Source organism: Poecilia mexicana, unplaced genomic scaffold (genome assembly GCF_051168715.1).
Source record: "Poecilia mexicana isolate PSO_F unplaced genomic scaffold, ASM5116871v1 scaffold_4, whole genome shotgun sequence".
Classification (NCBI taxonomy): Eukaryota; Metazoa; Chordata; class Actinopteri; order Cyprinodontiformes; family Poeciliidae; genus Poecilia; species Poecilia mexicana.
Window position 1 is genome coordinate 14,085,372 of NW_028263373.1, and position 23,855 is coordinate 14,109,226.

A 23,855-nucleotide genomic window follows, 5' to 3' on the forward strand; every position below is an offset into this window, starting at 1 on the left:
GAAGACAAAGATGACCCACAGTTCTCTCAGGAGCAGAGGCACAGATGGAGGACAAGGGGGGCCACGCAGGTCCGCTATTTGTTGCCCCCGATCTGGGGGTGGGTCAGGTCCTTATGCCTCAGGAAACTTACCGTTTCTGTTTGCTCTAACAGGTTCAGTTCAGCCTCAGAAATCCCCGCTCAGCTCTCTGTCCATCCGTCCTGATCCTGTTTGGTCCCACCCAGGTGTACACAGGGGTTCCTCCTGTCACCTGTGATCTCCCATAGCTTGCAGGAAAATTTAAAACTCCCACTTATCCATCATTACAATAAAACGGTGATATAAAAAAAATGTGGTAAATAACAAAAAGCAGGTATTTAGTGGAGCTCCTTGCCTTCCTCTGACGGAGCAGCTTGTGCTCTATTGACACAATGACTGAGCAGCAGAGGAGGGGCGAAGCCTGAAGGAATTTGGCCTTTTTATTCCACCATTTTTATTCCTAGCTCCTGAAAACCCATCAGAGACTTGCAGAGGAATACAGCTTCTGCAAGTAGCACAAATTACTTTCAAACCGAGGATCCTCTTTTAGAAAAACCCCCATTTTATTCACTAAAACACCCATACCAATGTTATCTTCAAAGGAACAATCCAAAAATAAGCATTGCTACCTAATCCCTCGCCCCTCCTTAAAGCGACTAATACCACAAATGTGTCTTTGTGTGTGGACAAGCTTGAATGGCTTATCTTCAAACACAGAAACTCCCCTCTAAAGATCATCATTAGATTCTTCTGTTACTGCATGAAAAGGTGAACTCAGTGGTCTGTTGACAGGTCACTGAGCTCACTGCTTCTGGGAACCACCACAGGCACATTTCAATAAATTCATTTTAGTAACGCAGATCAAACAGACTTGTGTATTACATAGATCAATTACACATTTTCAGTTTGCAAAAAGGATAACTGTAGTCTTCAAACATATGAAACAAAGTCTATTCAAGTTTGGAGGGGAGACATAAGGAGTGACAAACTTAACTCTGAGATGGGCTTCGGCTGTTGTGTTCCCCATGTCAAGCTACTCCTGAACCAGAGACAGGGCCGAATGGTCTTTCCTGGGCTAATGATTAAAATGAAATGACTTTGGTTCAGTTTTCTAAAGTCCTCTTTTCAGATTAAATTAAATTTGAAAACAGGAAAACAAGGCTCCAAAGTCTGGAAGAACAACAAAATCCAAGTAGATTGAGGCCTAGAGTGACGTTTGAACAGTGAATGATGGTTTTGGGATCGGCGTCATCTACTGGTGTTTATCTACTTAATTCAGTCCAATCATCTTAAGTCATCCACCAGGAAAAATTTATTTACTTTATACTTCAATGTACTAATGAATCCTAATAAACGTTTTCCATTAGGACTTGGCACCTGTCCCCACTGACTTTAAACCTATGGAGGTTAAACAATGCAGGTGAGCTAAAGGTAGCTATTACAGAAACCAGAGGTTCCACGTTACATAGCATTGACACAGTGATTAAAGCAAGAGCATCAAAGACCAGGTTGCACATGCATGTACTTTAAATAGACTAACATCTTAGTTGTAACTTTTTATCCTTAAAATTAATAGTTACCACTTGAAATATTTCGCTATGTTTGAGATGCATGTTTACAAACAACTACTCATGCCTGAGCCTTGCTTTTCTGGTAAATATGTACAGAAAAAGTGACTTATAACACCCAGCAAAATTAGATTTTCCACTTTATTTTCTTATCAAAAACAAAGAATTATAAAAGATACTACAGACAAAAAAATAAAATTGTCACGTTAACACTTCCCAGACTTTTGGGGTCTTTACAAACAAAACTCTGCAACATTTGCACACTACATAAAAAGTAGAGGTGAAGTGCATCTGATTCATTTTGTGGCAGATTTTTAACTTAAGTCAACAGGTTTGTTTTATGAACTAGAACTGTCCTGTAATGGGTTAAAAATAAAAAAAGAATGAAAACATGAACAAAAACAAAAAAAATCACGTATGTGCCACTAAGCAGCTAACGAGAGAGTTAGCCATCGTGCTGCTGTATGAAGGGGTTTGGTATGGCCTCCATGCCATCCTGAGGGCAGATCAGCACTACGGAGGTTCCTCTGCAGACCACCAGCCCCAGCTGCCGGGTGTCTTCTGTCAGCTTCAGCTGGTCATCTGGATCTACACACAGATTCACACCAAGTTAAGACTACAAGAATCAGATTGCAGTCAGACAAGTAGTTCTGTGTTTAACTTTGTATTAGAGTGTGCACACATATCAAGTTTTAAAAGATTTTTGGTCTTTTGAGGAGATTCCTTTTGCACAGAAGCAAGCAAATCCAGACAAAAACTCTTTTTTTTTGCATAAGGAGATCTGATATAATTAACTTGTTTCTCCAGGAATAGTAGTGGTCAATCCTGTCTAAAATAATAAACCTAACTTGCAGACAAATATTTGCAGACCTGCATTTTTCTTTTTATTATCTTAAAAAGAAAGTTTACTTTTAAATACGCACATTTTTCTGGTTAGCAACTTCGTTGTCCTCTTTATTTATAACCACAAATCACGTGACTTACACCAACACCTACTGCCAACACTGAACTATTTTCACAGCAAAACAGTAAAAAAACAACAACAAAAAAACACGCATCACATGCATTATCCGTTAAGCAAAACCTAATATGTGTATGCATAAAACTTTAAAACTGAAAAAGAGAGCTCTTCCTTTTTACAATGGCTGTATGTCAGATACTTTTTTTTTGTCCTGGATGCAGAACTGAATACAAAGTAATGTTGGGCTGAGCAAGAGATGAAGTGCCAGCGGTCCACTGGTTATTTAAGCTCCTCTCATCGAGCTTTAAAGCTTTAAAACTTGTCCACGTACCTCGCATATACTCGATCGTGCCGTCCAGCACCAGGTTTAGCAGAGGATCAAATCCTTTCAGGACGCCGCTGGCTGAGAAGCAAAGAGATAACACTCAGCGTGTTCAATACCTGAATGAATCCCTTTAGCTCATTTACACCTATAAGCCACCTACCCTCTCTTCCTCCTTGGAACTTCACACGAATTGTCTTGTCGATGTATTTAGACAAGTCGAAGATGCTCTCCTTCTTCTTCTTTTCTTTGTCCTGCAGAAACCAAAGTTTGGCTGTGTTGTTTTTAAATCACAAAACGCTCACAGTCGGAATTTATTAGCATGAGCGTAGCTTGCTAACAGAGGTTATCATAAATGTAAACAAAACAGCTGTATAATTACACTGGAAAACCCGTTCTTCATCTCAACACGCTTGCAGGTTAGCAACCAATCCGATAATGTTTTGTAATTTGACAGACTAAATAAATGTTAGAATGAAAGCAAACGTGCGACGAACTCACCGCCATGTTAGCTCCGTGACACGGAAGTTAAATCATGACTCCAGAAACGTAAGACCAATCAAATCGCTCAACGTCAGTGGATGACGTCATGAGACGTGTACGCAAAGAAATAAATCCGTGCTCATGTCTATGCTTGTATACTTTACATATATTTTTAATTTACAACGTTTACTTTATTTTAATATCTGTATTGAATAAAATAAATATATAATATGTTTCCTCTGACTTAAAAATGTTATTTTTCTAACAATAATTTTCACAATCAAATGTTAATATTTTGTGTTGCTCTCATTACGTTGGGCTATACCACATTAGAACAAAAACATACTTCCTCAATAACAAAAGGACATTTTAAACCAAACGACACATATATTTTATTTATTTATTTATTTTTTATTCTACTGGTGGAGTGGGAGCTCTGCTCTTCTAGATCAGTCACAGGGCAGAGTCTATTTATAACCTTGACCTGAGAACCAGTTGGTGTGTTGGGTTGTGAAGTGGGACACAGATATTAGGCTTGGCTGTGTTGACATGGCCGGAAAAACTGACACTGAGCAGGAGTCTGAAAGCTGTCGACTGAATCCTCTCCCTCAACCAGAAAACAAAGTTGAGCCGGATGAATCTGCCCTCTGTGTTGAAGCCTCAGAGCCTGACACAATTCCTGACGCTACCTTGCAGGTGGAAGGAGAGAGCTTTTATGTCAGCCGACACCATCTGGCACTCCAGAGCCCTTACTTCAGGGCTCTGTTTTTTGGCTGTGGCGTGGAAAGCAACAAAAGGCATGTGGAGATCAAAGGGGTAGAGCTGCAGCACTTTAAGGTCTTGATGGAGTACAGCAAGACACACAGACTAGATCTGAAGAGAGAAAATGTTCTGGGAATCCTGGAAACGGCAGACTTCTTGCAGCTGGAGCGACCCAGGCTGCTGTGCTGCAAGTTCCTCGAGCGTGAGCTGCACCTCACCAACTGCTTGGGAATGATGGCCTATGCCTGGCAGCTGGGTTGTACTCAGCTATACACCGCAGCACGACAGGTGGCGCTCACACATTTTTCTGCAGTTTCCTCCCAAGAAGACTTCCTGTGCCTTCCAAAGGAGAGATTAGCTGACCTTCTTGCCAGCGATGACCTGGCCATCTTCAGAGATGATCAGGCCCTGGAGGCCACCATGCACTGGGTGTCATCTGACCCTAAGCGAGAGGAACATTTCCTGGAGCTGATTGAGCTGGTGCGACCCGAGTCTCTCTCTTTACCTTTCCTTTCTAAGCTTTTGACCCAAATGAAAAGTTCTGACCCCAGAGCCAGACTCATCAGCAAGCTCAATGAATATTTTCCACCTTCTTGGTCAGTGGGAAGGTCAGTGAGGAGAACCAGTGCCAGCGAGACTTTGTACATCCTGGGTGGACCTCATGATAAGGAAGAACAGGCTCTGTATCAGTTTCACCCTCACAGTGGTAGATGGCAAAGCTGCTCACCTCTGCAGAGAAAGAACCTAACTCAGTACTCAGTCGCAGCAGTGGGTAATGTTTGTGTGATAAAATTGTAACGACTGTTGTCTTGTTGATGAGTATACTAAAATTAAGGCAGAATATTCATAAGATGTACAGCATCTTCCTTGGATCTGTGCCCTTGTAATTTTTTTTCTCACAATGGAAACTTCAATGTATGTTATAGGTATTATTAAAGCAACAGAAGGTTATGCATGATTATGAAGGGAAGGGATGATGATTGATGATTTTCTTACACTAATAACACTTTGTAGAATCTGCTTTGGGAACCTACCAGCTGCAATTCTTGTGAAGTACTGTACACACAGTGAATACAATTATTGCCTATTCTTTGCAAATAACTAACATAAGTTTAACTTAACCTTAAATGACACATGGGTGAACTCTGTTTACTCCTTGGATAATTTCAGAAGAACATTTATGTGATTTTAAGTATTAGAGTAAAGAGAGTTGCATACAAAAGCATGTTACAATTTGAAAACCATTTTACATTTTCCTTTCACGGCATAATCATACACTTCTTGGTGTTGGTTTATTTGATCAAATCCCAATAAAAGAAGCTGAAGTTTTGGTTGTAAAGAGACAATATATAAAAATGTTCAAGGGGCACTGTTAAGAAATTGTTTTAATTCCTTTACATGAAATGTATAAAAGTACATTACAGACTATTACTTTCTACTGGGATTTTTGTTGATGAATTTTCTAATTTTCTCAGGTGACAATGTAGTCGTCACAGGTGGCTACTTCCGGGACGTGCTGTGGTTCAGTGTGGACTGGGTCAGGATATACGAATGTGGGAACCAGCGCTGGCTGGATGGTCCGGCCATGCAGAAATCCAGACACAGTCACTGCTCCATTGGACTGGATTCAGCTGTGTATGTGCTGGGCGGCAGCATGGATGAAGGCCTCGTGGCTGACGTAGAGAGGCTGGTCCTGGGGTCAGAGGAGGGCTGGCAGGGGGTGAACCCCATGGTCAGGGCAGTGGAGAGGGCGGCCACAGCTGCTCTGGGAATGTGTATTTATGTCGCATGTGGTCTAGATGAGAATGGGGACGTGTATGCAGGAATTCAGAGATATGTGGTGAAGGAGGACCAGTGGGATGTAGTCTCCAATTCACCGTTTCCACGGTGAGTAAACTTGACTCCTCAGATTATGCTTCTCACATTTCTAAACTGAAATGATTGAAGAAGAATTATATTTCAAACAGGAAAGAAATGTTTTATTTTTATTTTTAAACTCTCTTTCAGGTACGACCTGGTTGCCACTGAGCTCAATGGTGCCCTCTACCTGTTTGGAGGCCAAGCCCTGCGTTTTGACATGGAGACTGATGAATGGACGATACTCGAAGAAGAGTGTTTGGAGAGAAAGTTTTTTTGTGGCTGTACCAACGTCAGTGGCCAGATCTATCTAGTCAGCGAGAGGAAAAGCAACAAAGCATCCCCAAACATGGTGCTGTTGGACCCGTACATAGACACTTGCATTCAGATAGAAGATGCCATACCCTGCCCTTTGCCCCTTAGAGGATGTGTCACCATGAGGATGGTCATATGATCTAATCTTGTTAAATAAAATGATACATCTGAAGTCTTTATTTTGTAAAACTGATCTAAAAGTGATTTATACTAAAGAATATTTCAAAAAATATTAATTCCCCTTTAATCTGTTTACATTCTGACAACAATAACTTCTATGCTTTTTATTGGAATTTTTTTGATAGACCAACATAAAACTGCAAATAGCTTGAAAGAAATTTGTACGCTGTTGTCAAAAACTTTAAAATCTGGTGACTTGGGCGTGTATTTTTATTCACCCCCAATCAATAACTGTTAAAACAAACGTTCACTGCAATTAAAGCTTGTGGTCTTTTGGAGTATATGCATACCAGTATTTTGCAATTCTTTGCAAAAATAGCTCAAGTTCACTCAGATTGGAAGAATAATGTCTGTGAACAATAATTTTTACATCTTGCTGCAAGTTTCTAATTGGATTTGACTAGGATTACAGATAACAGAATACAAATACATGCAACCCTTTTCATGATTTACTTGCAAAAAAAGTTTGAAAAGACAATTATGTGGCAATGCAACACCCTTTATGTTTAGTAAAGTTCATAAAGATAAATAGAAAAGAATAGCTTTTATATTTGGACAAATAAAAGCATTGTCTGACTTATTAAATATGGATCATTTATTAAACTTTTCAACAAGCCACTCAGTTAACAAAACGTCCATGTGCACTCACTACAGAACAGTCAAGAGTAACCGTTTATAAATGTATTAAAACAATAATTTAATAATATCCAATAAGATCTCAACGCATGTACACCATTCAGTGAATCAGCCCTTTTTATTTTAACCTCCCCTCTATAATATTTACACTGTACAACTTTCAGATACAGTAGGAAAGCAGCAGATGTGCCATGTGTGCACAGTGAAAGCAGCCAGTCATTTTAGAGAGCTCCAGTGAACGTATGAAAGTATGTCAGTGTTTGTCTGTGGCAGTGGAGACACCGGCTTGTGCACTTCACTGGATAAATGCATGCTTGGTTCTATCAGTAAGTTACTAATACCAAATGGAAACGCTTCTCTTCCAACTGAGACCTTAAACTGAGCAGCAAGTGTCTCCGAGTGGACGCGCTTTGTTATGATGTATGCAAGACATTTTGACCAGTCACATCACTCACAGTTGAATGTTTGTCCAGTAGAATTAAAAGCACCAGTACAAAGACTTCATTCATATGGTAAGTTAAGTTCATGTGGTTAGTGTAAAACCAGCAGCTTAAGGAACAAAGTAAAATGCCAGCTCAAACTACAACAGCAAACCCCAATGTTGCTTCCTTGACAATAAACCCCCCCACCCCACCAAAAATAAACAAAAAAACAAATATAGTTGAAGTAAACATCTTCAGAAGCAGTAACATTTTTGCAGTGTCATACATTCACAAAAAAATCCCTCTTGACAAGTATATGCATTTTCTGAAACACCAGGGGGCGACATATGTCTAGTAAAGAAATAGGAACACAGAATTGAATCAAATATTACTAAAAATATGAACTTTAGAACTGCTATGGAACTTAGGTGGTTTCCAAAGAGCTTCCTGTCCTATGACCTGTATTTTATATTAAATATGTACAGATAACCACAAAGATGTGGAGGAGGATTAAAATAAAAAAAAACAATCCTTACATTTGTCCTATTTAAATATATACCTTAATAAACAACAATTATATTTCATATAAAACCTTCAGCGCTTCAAAAATAAAGAAAAAAGGGGTCTCTCTCTCGCCTTCAGATATTTACAAACAAGTTATTACAATAAAATGCAGAACATAAATACAAGATATGTACAAACTACAGTTAGATGTGAAATACATTTTACAGTTTCCTTGTTCTGACTGATTTATTAACTGATTGATTTTGTCTCCTGTAAGTCTCAGATTGGTTGTAAATCTCTACCATAATTCATGAATAGATTCTCTACTTTGTCACAAAAAAAATAGGATTGGGTCCTACCCTGGTCTGAAACGGTTAATGATCTATGTTGATACAAAGCAAAAGATTGAGTTTCTCTCCAGCGAGCAGGATGGGGGGGAAGGTCCACTATCTGGCTTTACGCAGCCTGATGTTTAGGTTCCTCTGGTTAGTCAGGTTGTTTAGGACACAGTTGTTTGCCAGCGATGTCAGCTTGGAGTTGATAGTCTCCTTCCTTTGCTTGTAGTTGCGCTCACCCTCTTTTCCTTCTGGCTCCTCTTCTTCTCCTTCTTCTTCATGTTCATCCACCTCGCTTTCCTCATCGCTGCGTTCGTCTCGCTCCACCTGCATGTAAAACGTAACGGCCATCAGCGTTTCTCCGCCCAGCACCTCCGTCACATTGCTGATTTAAAGGCACTCACCTTGCCCGTGAAGACAAACTTGTACAACATGCGCAGAATGAGGTAGGCCCAGAAGATGTGCAGACCTTGCAGCACTAACAGCAGAACGTTGAAGAAATAATAACCGAAGAAAGGCTGGAAAAAGTCACGAGACAGCACCATGGTGGTGTGGACAATTCTGAAAAATCAGGCACATTGTGAAGACACAGTCAGTGAGACAAAGTCTGACGTTTCACCACCTGAAATCTCACAATAAAAACCCCAAAATACAAATCTGTTACATTTAATTTTACTTTTTACTATGTAATATATATGTATATTACATAGTAATATACATATATATATATGTATATACTATATATATGTATATATATATATATAGTAATATATATACATATATATTACTATGTAATATATATGTATATTACATAGTAAATATATGTATTTAAAATGTAACATTTAAGTCTCTCACTTCAATTTCACTCACCATACTTATTTATGAAGGTTTGAAAAAAAGCCTAAGATATAATGTTTTTTCTGATCTCAAACTGAACAATTGAGTATATTTATTTATAGATAAAAATGTTTCATATTAGATATTGATCATTAAGAGTAGGTAAATTAGAAGATCTCTTATCTTTCCAATTTTGTAAAGAAACATAATATGTTTATCATGTAGAAAAATAATGTTATTACATAAAATTTCCTAGACACTCTGATCAATTTTAAACATACATGTTCCAAAAACAATGTTTTTGTTACATTTATTTTATGCAAAAAAATTTGAGTGCTAATAAGTGCAGCTTTCAAAATTTTATTTGTGACTTCTACTTCTGGATATGGTATTTCTACGCCCAGAAAATAGATCTATTTCAATTATAGGTTTGATTTTAATCATGTTTTAATGCATGATTATGCTTTCGGATTAAAAGATACATTCACTATCATCATAAAACTCACATGATGGCTTACAGAAGTATATATATAATTAGTTGCATTACCTCTGAACATTTTAACTCTACATGTGTTACAACATCTATTTAGTTCATGTTTTTTTTTCCATGTCAGCTCCGATATCATATTTTTTGTGTCACAACTGACTTCACAGTAAAGGAAAAAGTGACATGCAGTCTTACCTGCAAGGAAAAACCACAAGTCTTGTAACCAGGAAAACAACAGCAAATACGACAAACAGCGAATCACATGTCGTTGTCCACACCGCATAATGAAACATCTTGGCAGACTAGAAGAAAAGAGAGCAGACAAATGTATTTTTACTTGTTAATTAATATAAAAGTCCAATTTTGTAGTAAAGTAAAAAGTAAGTCCAAGTTACTAAATTTATACTTAATTACTTTCTAAATTTATACTTAATTACTTTCTAAATTTATACTTAATTACTTTCTAAGTAATTAAATTAAGTTAACTACTTATTTTTACTTAATTTTAAAAGAATGAATTACAACTAGTCTCAGGGCGTGTTAACAACCATATAGAAGGAACAACTGAGGAAATATTATTTGTTCATGATACAGCATTTTGCACTGCAAAGGAATTAACTAGAAGTTAAACACTCGGCACATTGATCTTCAGATTGTTCTTTAGCGCTCCATTGCTTCGTATTGGAAAATAAACAAACACATGCTGACAAATTCCACTTAATCTGCAGACAAAACCCCTGACATTTCAGGGCAGTGATTCAGATGGTCTGTTGAGAATTTTCAAAGATTCACCACATGGATGAAAGCTGAAAAGAAGCTTGGCATTCACCGCTGAGAGTTGTCAAGATACCCAAGCGGCTACTTTCCAGCAATGTGGCTGCACTTCCTCTTGGCTCAGTTGTAGAAAATCTAATTGCTGACGGGAGGCGAGCCAATCATGAATCTTTCAACAAAAGCGCCTATTTCTGCTCAGTCCTTTTCAAATGCAGATGCATGCACCTCCTTCAGTCTGACTACAAAACGAGCCAACTGAAACGAGGAAAGGGTGAACAAAAACAGAGTGGAGGACCGCTCAGGGTAAATCACTTGAATTTAACAAATCAGTGGATGCAAAAGTGCATAATCATAGAACCGAAGTTACTTAAGTAACAGCTAGGCATTTCTTCTTCTTTGACATACAAGCTTTGGGTTGCCCTCATCTATTCTGCCCACTTGTCTTGACTTAAGTTTTGTAGTTGCATTGGGTTGGAGCAGAGAGTGTGCAGCTGCAGGAATAAGACTGGAGCTTGCAGTCTATCCCAGATATCAGGGGTTTTGACCAGTGCTACCATGCCAAAAATGTTGCTAATTTCCAGAAGTTCAAATTAAAATGTCAATTCCACAGAAAGAAACAGGACGATTTTTGATACTTCACCTGTCATTGACCATCAAAATGAAATTTGGTTTAAAATGGAAGAAGTAGAGTCAGGGGCGCAACTACATATTATTCAGGTGGATGTGAAAACATAAATCGGCGCCACCCCCCCCCCCCTCTCTCTCTCCAAAGGAAGGTACGTAAGGGTGAAGGAGCGCAGAAAACATGTTTACCCCCCCCCAGACGAAGACATGTGAACGGTAAAACTCGCTACATTTACATTTACATGTGCGTGAGGTAAAGGAGCGTAAGGGCACGGTGAAGTGTATGCGAAGGCATCATCGGGGCGCCGCCCCCTCCAGACGATGTTTTGACGCTCCCTCTGGTGCAGCGCCCCTATGCGTTGCATGCGCTGCATACCCACTTTTTGCGCCACTGAGTAGATCATGGTGGCTGTGAAAAGTTGAAACCAGATATTTATCAAAACTGTATAAAAGACACAAACTTTTTTTCCTTATCATTGCCTGACAGTGAATTTAAATGCTTCCTGTCAGTTAAGATTAATATGTTTATTTCCATTAGTTGTACTCTGGATTAATAAGAAAAAACACTTCTTAGGGAATATTTTTCTTAATTTAGTGGTAACATTGCCTTTAAACCATATGACTCAGGTTAGTCTAATTTTGACCGATTCCTCCAGAGCTGGTGTAAATCGGGTTGTAGTGCAGCCAGATTTACAATAAGACTGAGATGAAAAGTTGACGTTATCATACTTAAGGAACTTTATAACTAATTTGTCAGTGTGCTTCAAGTCATGGTCCATTTGGAAAACCCATTTGTTCCTAACCTGGAATTATAACATGGAGAAATTGCTTCAATGTTTCCTCATAGTGCCAACTACTTTGGGAAGTGCACCAGTTTCTCCTACAGCAAAACAGCAACACAACACGTCACTGTCGCTTGAGTACTTCACAACTGAGCGATGTTCTCAGGTTTGCAAAATTTCCCCTTTTTTGCCCCAATTGGAACAAAGATCTTAAAAGTCAAGTTCATCCGACCTCAGAACATGTATTCAAAAACTAAGATATTGTCCATATTAAAGCAATTACAAACTATAATCTGAGTTTTTATGTTGGTTTTGGAGTGCTGGCTTCTTCATCCCTAAGTGGACTTTCAATCCAGATGGGTATAGTATTTATTTCACTGTGGATATTTATAGCTTTTAACAGCTTCAACCAATAGCTGAATTGTTTCATGAAAAGTAATCTTAGAATGTTTCTGATTTAAAATGTTTAGTTTGATTTAATGTCAGAAAATAAGAAAGACTTCATATGTCTTTAAATACAGTTTATGTAGATGTGGAGTTTCAACTGTAAATCCTTTCAGGACCACGGACCATGTAATAATGCCCGAGGTAAAGTAACTAGTTTTACATCTTTTCTCAGCTCAGATATTACAATGGCACCTGGATTATTTAGATGTTATCAGCGCCAAGTGACTTTATCAAAACCAGCCATTTGAAACCAAGGACAAAGTCTTGTTGACAGCGGCAGGTTATAATTCTTTCAACAAATCCCTTAAGCATACCAAAATAATATGTTTATATTATACACAGGGGCTTTTTAGGACTTTTTTGTTTGCAAAGTCTTTTCATAATGTCTTAAAACAACAAGGAAACTTTAGCAAAAAGTACACAAGAAAACTTTCCTGTGATCTCTGTGAAGGTAATGAACTGCCAATCAAGTGACTGCACTTGCATTTTTTTTAATGCTTCCTTTCCTTTTGCTCCACCTCAGACAGGTATCTGTGTTGAGATGTAGATAAAATCTGACTGTAGGTGCTAGTGAAAGGCTTGGCTACCGCTCTGAGCTGTGTGTGGCGTTTTACCTCCAGCAGGAAGTCGGACGAATCATGCACCAGCATCACTAGCGTGCCAACCCTCACATAGTTGGCGGCGTAGGAGAAACCGATAAGAAATATGGTGGCGATGTGATGAACCACCTGCTCCTTGAAATCCTGAAACACGTGCACAGAAAATATTATAAATGAAAGTTCTAATGTGAAGTTATTGATGCAGAAAAGTGCAGAAAAATGATACATTATTTCAAAACAACAGTTTGAAAAGTGGTCAATAAGACAAACATTTCTACTAAACAAAAGTAAAATACATTTTTCAAGTGTGGAATTAGATGAGCAGGAAGTGTGACAGTAAGACAAAAAGCTAAATATATGTGCTTTCATTGCGTACAGGTGAAAGTGCTGTTGGGTCAGGCTCTTACTTTTCGCTTGACATCCACAGAAACACTGAGCAGCAGGGACAAATAGAAACTCAGCTCCAAGATGTAATACCAGTAGTGAGCGTCCGCCACAGGCTGAAGAATGAGAGGAAGAGCTTCACAATGTGCAAACATTTACATTCACAGAGCCTTTCAGCTTTATCTGCCCAGTCAGAGGAACTTCATAGTGTGCAAAGGCATTCACACCCCTTGAACGTTTTCACATTCGGTTGACGTCACAGCCAAAAATATTTCATCAGGATTTAATGTGTTTGACCAACAAAAAGTAGAACATATTTGTGAAATGGAAGGGAAACAACAAATGTTTTCCCATTCCCACTGCATGACACTGCCACCAACATGTGTGACAGTGAGAATAGTGTGAACAATTTGATGTGTAGTGTTGATGTTTCACCATATATTGTAAATTTGGTTTCATCTGAATAGAAGACCTTCTCCTTCAGGTTTGCTGCCTGAATATGTTTGCAAGGCACTGGGCATGCAGCAGCAAAACAAATGCACTTTCTCAACAAAGCAATTTAGACAGAATCTAAATAGCTGAGAGTGGAGAATGGGGTAAATAGGACACCCAGGAACAACAGATTTTAAGAGGAGGAAACATTAATTGCCCATTTGGGACTCAAGTAAAAATAAATCTGAATCTGAATCTGAGTAGACATAAAACATACAGAAAAATCAAAACACTTCTTGCTCTGATGTAAGAGATTTATCAACATTATTCCCGTTGTGCGTAGAACAAGAGGACGTGTTTCATTCAAAGGAAATTGTGGCGCACTATCTCAAGTAAAAAAAAAAAAAAACTTGCACAGCATTCAACACGGAGTGTTTGCAGAAACACAATAGTAGGAAGCGAATGGGAACATTCAATCCTCAGAACACATTCTTTATCGCCAAAGAGAGTTCGGACAACTCAGTGCAGCGCAGTGTGGAGCAGCGTGGCCTGAAGTCTGAACTAAAGATACAGAAAGCTGTGACTTTTTCTTTTCTACTGCTTTCTATTCAAGGTCATGAACCCATGAAGAAGGGCGGACTCCAGGAAGGAATGGCGACATGCGTGCATACCGAGCTGTCATCGCTCCACAGATATTAGCTTTAAAACAGTTTAAGGGAGTCTAGACGTAGGAAAGCAGGTTGACGCTGAAGGAGGGGAAGGAATTTTGATAAAAGTCAGGAGGAAGGTGTGTGCTAACCTGTTATATGTGCAAAACGTTGCATTGTTGGATCTCTAAGACCAATAACTACATGTAAAATTATGACTATTTCTTCTGAAGTCACTTAGTAAAAAAAGTTTATTACATTTGTTAGTTTGATGGTAAAACTGCTCCTCAAAGATTTTAGACAGAAAAAGCAAAAATGTTAGTTTTACTCTTTAATCAAAATAAAAGTTACTACAACCAATCAGTTTGATTTTATTAAATAGAAGTATATGTTTGAGCAAAAGATTGCTACATTTTCTGTCACGTTAATTCTGTATTGCACAGGCACATTATCCAAGACAATGTTGTACTGTTGTACTTTTCTCTTTTTTTCAGCTGCTCCCTGCAGCGATTGCCCCAACAGATCATTTTCCACCATCTCACTGTGTCCCACATCAGTCCTCTGCTCGTCCTCTTTCCACATGTTCAGGAACTGTCTCTGTAAACTTCTGCTATTCCTCTTCCTTTGCAGTTTCTATTTAAACCCATCTGTTCAATAAATCCATTGATCTTCCTCTGCACATCCCACAACCGTCTCAGCCTTTTCTAACGTCACTGAACTGATCTGTCCATTTTAGTTCCTGTCTTAGCATTTTCAGCTCTGCCCCCTCCTGCTTCACACTCTTCTTTAGCTGCACCGCCTCCAAGTTATATGTCATAATGGTTTTCCTTCCACACTACAAATCTCCTCTAATGCATGTCTCTAACCCCTCCGACCTGCTTCTGTGTCCTCGTCTCTTATCCACAGTGAAAAATGCTTTGGATGGTACTTAAACCCATCTCCTCTCACCACATGTACTAACTAAAGCTTAACTTTAGCTCCCCCTTTCTCAGTTCGGTTTATTTATATACACTCAGTTCATAACAAATGTCGTACCCAGGCATATTATAAGACAGACGTGTCCTATTCCTACCATATATTCAGATCATTCCAACAAAGTTCAATCGTACTGTATCCTTCCCAATTACACGCAGTAACAAGGTGCTTTCTGTTTATTCTATAAACCATAATGCAACATATTTTAGACATTTTCTTTAAAATGTTGTAATCAATGAAAATGAATATTTAATTGACGGTTATAATAACAATAAGTGAACCGACCCTAAATAAAAGCTGGACTGGCACCATCATCACTCACACAGTTGGTGTCTTGCTCTCGTACAACAACGCTGACCATTAGAACCAAGTCACTCTCCTCATGCAGCTTATTCATAGCCGCTAGGATTACTTTTTACTCTAAATAGTCTGCCGAGTTATAGTTTTTAACAAATCACATTATATTTGACACAGTGCTGCAGAAAATATGTCAAATGCAAAACTTCTATGCATAACAATGTGTCCTGCTCACCTGTTTGGGATATCCCCTCCAGCACTCTTTGTGATCCCAAAACCAGGGAGTCTGGCAGAACCAGGAAACATTCATTCAATACAACTCTAAAGGTAGTACAAAGTTAAAGAATACATAATCGCCTCTTAAAAATAGGCTGACAAACTTACATCAATCAGTGAGCCGAGTCCGGCGGCGAAGGAGACGAGGTAGAACGCAAACCGCCAGCTGCACACATTGATAATCATCTCTTAGAGGTTTAAACATTTCCATCCAATTGAAAAAAAACTGATGGAAAAGTTTACACTTTGTGACACTGAGTCTGCAATATTACAATTTAAAACACATCAACAACAAGTAAAAGAAATACAATGGAAATCCTACAGTCAATGAAAAACCCTAAACTTAAGGAGCTCCAGATGCTTAGCTGGTTATTTCACTTATTGAATCAAGGAAAAGAAAAAGAGTGACTCACGATGCCTCACAGAACTTCTTTGTGTTGCTGGGCTTGTCCTGGTTCCTTCTGTGTCTGAACCAGGTTTGAATCTTTCTTTGAGAGAGTCCACACTGCCTGCCCAAGCTCACAACTTGACTCTAAACACACACAAAGAGCCAGTTTAACACAACGTTTCATTTTTCAACTTAATCTACGCACTTTTAGCGTCTTAGCGCTTCAGCTAACAGTTGTGCTACTTAACAGTTAGAGTAAAATGTCTAAATATTTGTTATTATTACAAACTTTTATTCAGAATTTACAACAGATATTTCTACAGTGGCCAGACTCCAACAGGGAACAACTGAATGGATGGATGAATTTTCTCTTTTTTATAGTCATCCAGACTTTTCCAGCCTGCATTAGTTAGATCCCTTTAATCATTTCAAAGTGGAGCATCCCTAAAGAGTTTACATTCAGAAGTGCTGAATGTAAACATTTGTGCTCTGCTGAGTCAGAAACGAGAGTGGCTCACAGCGCTGTCAGAGTGATGACGCCTCCCTCTCCTTTTCTACACCCTGATACTTTGCACCAGCTTCTGTTACAGCTGAAAGGTCTGAGCAGGGTGAAACTTAATTACAAGGTTAAGAGAAGTTATTCTCAATTAAAGCAGAAAGGGCACTACATTTGTCTTTTTTAAATTGACTATTTTTATTTTTTTTTTACATCTGCTGTCACAACTTGTAAGTAATATAAAACAATTTGGAAGTTAGGTATCTCTTAAAAGAATGCTTTTTAAGAAATATGTTTATTGTAGAGTGCAGGCAGAAATGAAAATGACAGAACAACAAAAATCCGCTGCTTGCTCAGCAGCACACAGGAAAACAAAAGGATTGCAAATAGGTCAGGATATAATTTGATTGCTTGTGGCTGGACAAACTGCAGACATGTTTTCATGTACCCAAATACGCGGCAGACAGGGCTGGGAAAAATCCTAATTTATGGGTCAAGTCATGTCTTGTTCTGGAAATTCACAGCTGTGCTTGTTAGGACAGGAACAGCGGTGCTGGTATTACACCTGTTCCTGAAACACGTGGAGAATTTCCTTGTGAAACACACACCTTCGTTAAAAAAATGAATCGATGCTGTCAATTTATTGCATTGATAATATTTTCAATACTTAACATCTCTGTTAGCAAAATGCACAGCCAGTCTGGCACTCTAAAAGTTTAAAGACACAGCCAGATTCAGCTCTGAAAAGCGTTCCTTTCTTTCGAGTAGAGGAACAAACGTTACGTAGTTCCCAATAGAACCTCATTCCATGTTTGAGTCATATTGAAAATACTGATTTTCCCTGAGAAACTTCCGCATGTCAGCTGCTCCCTCTTCAGAAACAAGGAAACACAAAGCTTACAAGTGAGGCAACCATGCATCAACGTTCACATCACATATACATCTCTATGTGCTAATTGCTGCCACCGCCATCAAATTTCAGTTCAAACGTCACCGTGTGCACTCAGTCAGTCTTGTAAAAGAAGATGATCCATTATGTCAGATTAATTTAATTAAAAAATGTCTTAACAGGTTTAACAGGTAGAAGAGGCCTGGGAAAAATTGCCTTTAACATTTGCATCTTGTCCACAGCAACTACTGTTCAACAGAAATCTTTTTTCTGACCGTCTTACTTCTGTTCTTTGTCTTAAAAGTGCAACCTTTTAGTTAATTATTTGGTATAATTAGCAATTAAAAGGCTAGAACTATTTAAAATAGGGCTTTCTGCTGTTGCATTGCTGCTATGTGGCACAGTTGGCATACTTTGCAGCAAGAAGGTTCTAGATTCAAATCCCAGCCTTGGGGTCCTTTTGCATGGCGTTTGCATGTTCTCGTCCATGCGCTGGCTCTCTCCAGGTACTTTGGCTTTATCCCACTGTCAAAAACATCACTGTTCGATGATATTGTTTTCTAAAAATTGCTGTCAAGTGTGAGTGTGTGCTTGCATGATTGTTTGTCCTGTGTGTGTCCGTGTTCATAGACTGCAGGGTTTCCCCCAGAAAACCTGCTACGCCCAGTGTTCATGGCAGTCATCCAGCCACCCACTGTGTTATTGAGTTAAAAATATTTAAAAGAAATTGGGAAGTATCATTTCATAGCTATGCATTTTTGGAAGACTGGGAGATCAATACCTAAACACCAACGTCTTTAAAAAAGGCAATTATATAAAAAAAATACTAATAAATGAACAATGCTAAGCCTGGTGGGAGCACAAGTAAAACCTGGTGGCCCACCAGGCTTATAATAGACTGGGGGAATCCCTGGACTGACAACTTGTCCAGGGTGCACACTGCCTCTTGTCCACTGACCCCAGGAAATAGACAATTTTTCATTCTCGAGCTGCGCTTCAATTGCAAATGTGCCCATAACTTTGTCAATATTCTGCTAATGTTGAAAAAACAAAAATTTGGAACGGTGGTGTTTCCATTAAGCAAGAAACACAATTAAAATCACATGTAAATAAGTTCGTTCACACAATGTCATTAAAAAACATGCAGCGCCATCGTCCTCCAGCCGCATCCTCGTCATCCAGCGTCATCTCTCCTGGCAGCGGTAACATCCAGTTGTTAACCAAACGACTCGTCTGATGAGAAAAGTGTTTCCATTGCAGTTTTGCAAAAAACACAAATTTTGTTACAGCCGAAAAACCACCCCATCCGCATGTCCACACCCAGAACAGTGGACATGCTTTCTGATATGAGATGACGGTTTGGGATTGTTTTTTGTGCTTTGTAAAGTGGAGAGAATGAATCAGGAGGAAGAGGAGTACAAACCTGTGATGGTTGCCGACTGACGTGTTCGTAGAAGGCCTCCAGCTTTGGGATAGGAGGAGCTCGAATCCGAATCCGATCCTTCACACCTAAACACTTGCTAAAAGGAATGGCGATGATTCTGAGGACAGAAAACAGAAAATCATTTTTTTAATATATTGTAAAACTTAATGCACAACAAGGAAGACAATTTTTGGATAAGCTGTAACTCAGACATGACCAATGAGAGCCATCAGCCACACCAGCTGCCCAGTGTGGATCTACGGTACACTACAGAGCAGGGAAACATGATAGCTTATTATGCAACTCCTGACAGCTTGTGGAGCTGTGCCCATCGGTGTATTGCAACATTTGGCAAGATGGCCTTAGTAATTAGCTGATATGGCATCGAGAGATGCCGTATCAGCATCTCAACACGTCCACTTGTTCTGAACGCGTTTGTGAGTGCATGAGTAGGTCAGAGAGAATCAGAGGGATAAGACAAGCAAGAAGAACAATGAGAGTTCCTGAGAAGGAGCGAGATGTTTTGACAAATAGCCGTCTCTGTGCACAGTTCGGCAGTATAATCACATGTGTAACTCTATCTCAGAGATAATCATCACAAAGCGAGGATGAAGGGACAGATCAGGGAGAGAATGAGAAGGTCGGCTCGGCTTTGTGCGGAGCCGCACGGTCTCAGATTACAGGAGCACATAACAAACACACAGACATGTGGTAAGCTCAAGACAGAAAACAGCTGCAGCCTGAGAAGATCGAATGAAGAACCTCCTCATCCATCATGCTACACAGGGACTAAAACAACCCAGATGCCCGTCACAACTAAAACAGACGCACACCCACACACGCACGAGCTGGTAGCAATATACTTCTGCCCTCCTGTTACCCATGCAAAGCTAATGTTACTATCCTCTGATATTAAATACCCTATGAAGGTTCAGCTGAAGGCAGAGTGCAACAGCATGCCACATTTCACTTCAGGCAGTTCAGATCATGAGGCAGCTGATTAGAAAAAGCATTCAAAAAACGTTACTCCTATCTGATCGACTCTCACGTGCGTCAGCATCTAGTCGCTTTCACACTTGACCCCAGAAGGTTTCAGTATGACCTGCCGCAACAAACTTATTTATCTTTCTGTCCAGTCAGTATTTTCATCACAATAAACTTAATTGGGTAAATTGTTATTTTTGAAGTGAGGTATTGCTAAAACATTGCAAGAAGCGAATATCTAACCTGCAGCATAACTTTGGGTGTCAGCATTTTGTAGTGTAGCGGTACACAAAGACTAAAGTTAATGGTTAACCAGGGAGGCCAAGACCAAAGCAGATTTCTATCATCTTAAAACAACAGAAATCACAAAAAAAATCTCTGAGGTTTATGCAAACACTATTTTATGATATTTTGAACTATCATCAAGTTTGCACTGAGCGGTTATTTTACCAGAGGCCGGCGGGTATTTGCATGCAAAGTGCAGGATGGAAACACATACAGAGTTTAAAACATGTTGAAGCATTTCCAGACAGACTATCTATCTGATACAAAAGTAAAACACTGTAAAGTAAATGTTTAAGTAAATACTATTTATTGATTTTTACACTGCCTGGATTCTGTTAGCTTTTAGCCACTGAGGGGAATGAAGGGGCCACATTAGTTGTCAGGAGGAATTTGGCACAATAAACTTTGAATGATGGGAAGCAGCGCATATGTAAAGGCAGGAGTTGTGCCACCATGACACAGGACTGTCCATAGAGATTATGGATTCAACATTATGGTTAGCATTTCCAGAAATAGCAGTGATTTCTAGAATTTAAAAGATCCATCAGTATCCATTCTGTTCCAATGCAGGCATAATAAAAAGGGACATCTTTTATGTGATGTAATGTACTTTAAAAATAAAAGAAATTAACATGTTGAATACTTTTGAAAGGGATTATATGAGTAACTGACATTACTCATATAATAAAAAGTGAAAAACTACAGTTTGTAATGTATTAATCTAAACCTGAAGATGCAGCTGACCACCTGGTGACTGGAAAAGTTTTTAGACTTTTACCTGGAAGTCTCCATAGGGATCAGTGAGAAGCTCTAAAGGTACTTGGACCTAACCCATCCATCTTCATGACACATACCTAACATCAATTTAAATTCACAAGCACAAGTGCTGACATCCTAAAGTGATATCTCACCTTTCAAATACATATCTTAAGGCTATAAAGGCAAAGGCCAGTGGCAACGTGATGAGGAGATCCCTGGGCATAGGAAAACGGCCGTCCTCATCCTTCATCTCGATGTCCTGCCAGCGGATGCCAGGAGGAAGCCAGTACTGCTCCTGCCATAGCCACTCGTTCAACATGGCCACCATCCTGAGAAGAGGAGAAGAAGGAGATGCTTTTGAACAAGAGAGCTTCTGGACTTCCAAAAGATATTCCTAATTAGGGCAATAAATCAATAACAAGATCTATTGCGATAGAGATGTAATCAATATCAATTGATGGTATGTCTGATAGAATGTTCAATAATCCATGGAATATTCACTTGAACTCTAAACCAGAACTGCAAGGCATTCTGGTCCATGTAGGCAGAGGAAAGGTTCTAGCTGCTCAACCTTTTACAGCCAGATAAGCAAAGTTGGTGGCAGCAACTAACTCACTCTTTGGTTACCTGGCAATAACCTGTTTATTGGTAACAGGAGTAACTTGCACAGCACCAGTTTCAGGTTTGCCTCATAACTGCTTAAAACTAAACAGCACTGAGTGAAAACTGTGGATAGAGGGGAAAGGTCATACCACCAGTTTGGCAGTATTTCAGATATTGAAAACAAAAACACTAATCAATAATTATTGATATTGACAATTATTGATATCACCTGAAATGCTTATATCATGATAGGTTTTTCAATCATATTATCCAGTCCTACTCCTCATTCAAATATTAACATTTCTTTTATGGTAACAATACTTTTTAAAGAACATAATTCACACCATTGGTCGTTTTACCTGATTTGGATTTTTATGTATTTTATCTAAGGAGCCTCTCCCACCTCCCCCCGCCCCAACACACACACCACACACACCACACACACCTATGAAGGATGAACAGTAAAGTTTATTGGAAATAAACCCCACACACACGCGCACCCACACACACACACGTAAGCTACAAAACACTCCATAAAAACCAAGCTCTTACAACCGTTTGTAACTAAAAATAAAGTTCACCACTAAAAATATTGAATTCCAAAACTGTATCCTAGCATTTGATTACAATAAAACAAATTCACAATTTCAACCAATCCATATGAGAAATATCCTTATTTGTGCCTCTATCAATGACAAAATACAACCGTAAGGTTTGTATCACTAAATATATAAATTATAATTCAAAAACTATACCCTATGTTTGCATGCAATAAAACAAGTTCACATTCATCCTTATTTATAAAATAAACATACTTTGTGCCTATAGTAATTGGGCTGCTAATGACAAGATACATTTTAAAAACACAATTTATTCTGTTCCTTTTTGTCGTTAAGCTGCAATTCTATTAGATATGCAGCGGAAGTTGTCTTATCAAAATCAAAGTATCAAATCAAAAACCGGAAGTCAACCATGTATCATACAAATAAAACGAAGTAAAGGCAACACGCGTTATAAAGGTGATACAACAAACAAGGAGCTTAATTTGGAATTATTTACACAACGATTTTTGAAATTTACACAAAAATATTTTGTACTAACTCCCTCTGAGGGGGCGAGATTTAGCGACTGTGACAAACCCGTCCTCCACAAATTTCTGCATCTCATCACATCCTTCACTCCTCCGGCCTGTAATGGGCTGCAGCCTGTGGTTTGGGTTCAAAAGCTGATCCCTAACAGGATTCATATTGAGCGGGTTGCTGCCGCGCATTCTGCACACAAAGCACGACGCAAAGACAGCAGATCAACGTCAGCAAAACTGGAGCGTCTAATGCCGAAACAAGTGCATCAGTTAAAGGATTGAAGCAGAAAAGCTCCTCGGCGCACAGAGAGACGCCCATCCCTCTCATCACTGTTACATCCACCGCCACTAATGACATTTCTCCAACCACGTTTTTTAATCTAAATTATGTTCTAAGAGATTGCAGCATTACGTAGCAGGAAAAAAAAAATGTTGCGCTCACCTGTTCAGGCTCATGATGTGCTGAGGATGAGAAACGAACAGAGGCAAGTGGGTGAGGATGAGGAGGAGCTTGTTTTTACGCCCCCTGCGTCTGCGGAGGGCGGGGAGAGACACGCTGTGTCATCATCAACACTTTATCATCAGCTCGGCTTTGACGTTTCGCCACCGTGCGTAAAATCAACAAGCCGCTGACATTACATACCAGCCAAAACATGCCCCACATTCTCATCCCAATGTCAATCAGAATGCTAGAAATAATGATTTAGATACAGTGCCTCGCAAAAGCATGGCTACTCTGTACAGCTCTTTGATTACATGTGTATTTACATCCGGGTTTTATGTACCGTAACCAATCATGCACAACCAATAGTGCATGACTGTGGAGAGGTTTTTTTTTTGTTTTTGTTTTCGAAAATTAAAATATGTGTTCTCTCCAAGTCAATACTTTCAAGAATTGCTTTTCACTGCAATTCAGTTCAAATTCAAAATTAAAATTCACAAACACTTTATTGATGTAAAAGAGAAAAACGTCGCCATAACTCATAATTAAAGATTTATTGTGGAGCTATTTGAAAATGTCTC

The 23,855-nt window shown here is 39.0% G+C and overlaps 3 protein-coding genes across 4 annotated transcripts; 1 reads left to right on the plus strand and 2 right to left on the minus strand.

Moving 5' to 3' along the window:
* Positions 1-1,713: 1,713 nt before the first annotated feature.
* On the minus strand, positions 1,714-3,454 carry lsm7 (LSM7 homolog, U6 small nuclear RNA and mRNA degradation associated). 2 transcript variants are annotated; one of them, XM_014998878.2, is made up of 4 exons: positions 3,371-3,454; positions 3,033-3,123; positions 2,879-2,950; positions 1,714-2,174 (listed from the first exon to the last, which is right to left on the minus strand). In XM_014998878.2, exons 1-4 carry the CDS (start codon positions 3,374-3,376, stop codon positions 2,032-2,034), a joined length of 312 nt encoding a protein of 103 aa, XP_014854364.1. In that variant the 5' UTR covers positions 3,377-3,454; the 3' UTR covers positions 1,714-2,031. The 2 variants fall into 2 exon arrangements, with proteins under 2 accessions (XP_014854364.1, XP_014854363.1); XM_014998877.2 differs by having other exon boundaries at positions 3,252-3,379.
* A 322-nt stretch (positions 3,455-3,776) lies between these two features.
* Positions 3,777-6,475, plus strand: LOC106924918 (kelch-like protein 23). Its single transcript, XM_014998875.2, has 3 exons — positions 3,777-4,886; positions 5,590-6,001; positions 6,122-6,475. Exons 1-3 carry the CDS (start codon positions 3,902-3,904, stop codon positions 6,423-6,425), a joined length of 1,701 nt encoding a protein of 566 aa, XP_014854361.2. The 5' UTR covers positions 3,777-3,901; the 3' UTR covers positions 6,426-6,475.
* Positions 6,476-7,034: 559 nt separating this feature from the next.
* cers4a (ceramide synthase 4a) lies at positions 7,035-21,489 on the minus strand. Its single transcript, XM_014998876.2, has 10 exons — positions 21,301-21,489; positions 19,121-19,238; positions 16,338-16,456; positions 16,033-16,090; positions 15,884-15,934; positions 13,321-13,413; positions 12,929-13,057; positions 9,883-9,989; positions 8,768-8,924; positions 7,035-8,690 (listed from the first exon to the last, which is right to left on the minus strand). The coding sequence occupies exons 1-10, from the start codon at positions 21,474-21,476 to the stop codon at positions 8,475-8,477; spliced, it is 1,224 nt and encodes a 407-aa protein (XP_014854362.2). The 5' UTR covers positions 21,477-21,489; the 3' UTR covers positions 7,035-8,474.
* Positions 21,490-23,855: the final 2,366 nt, after the last annotated feature.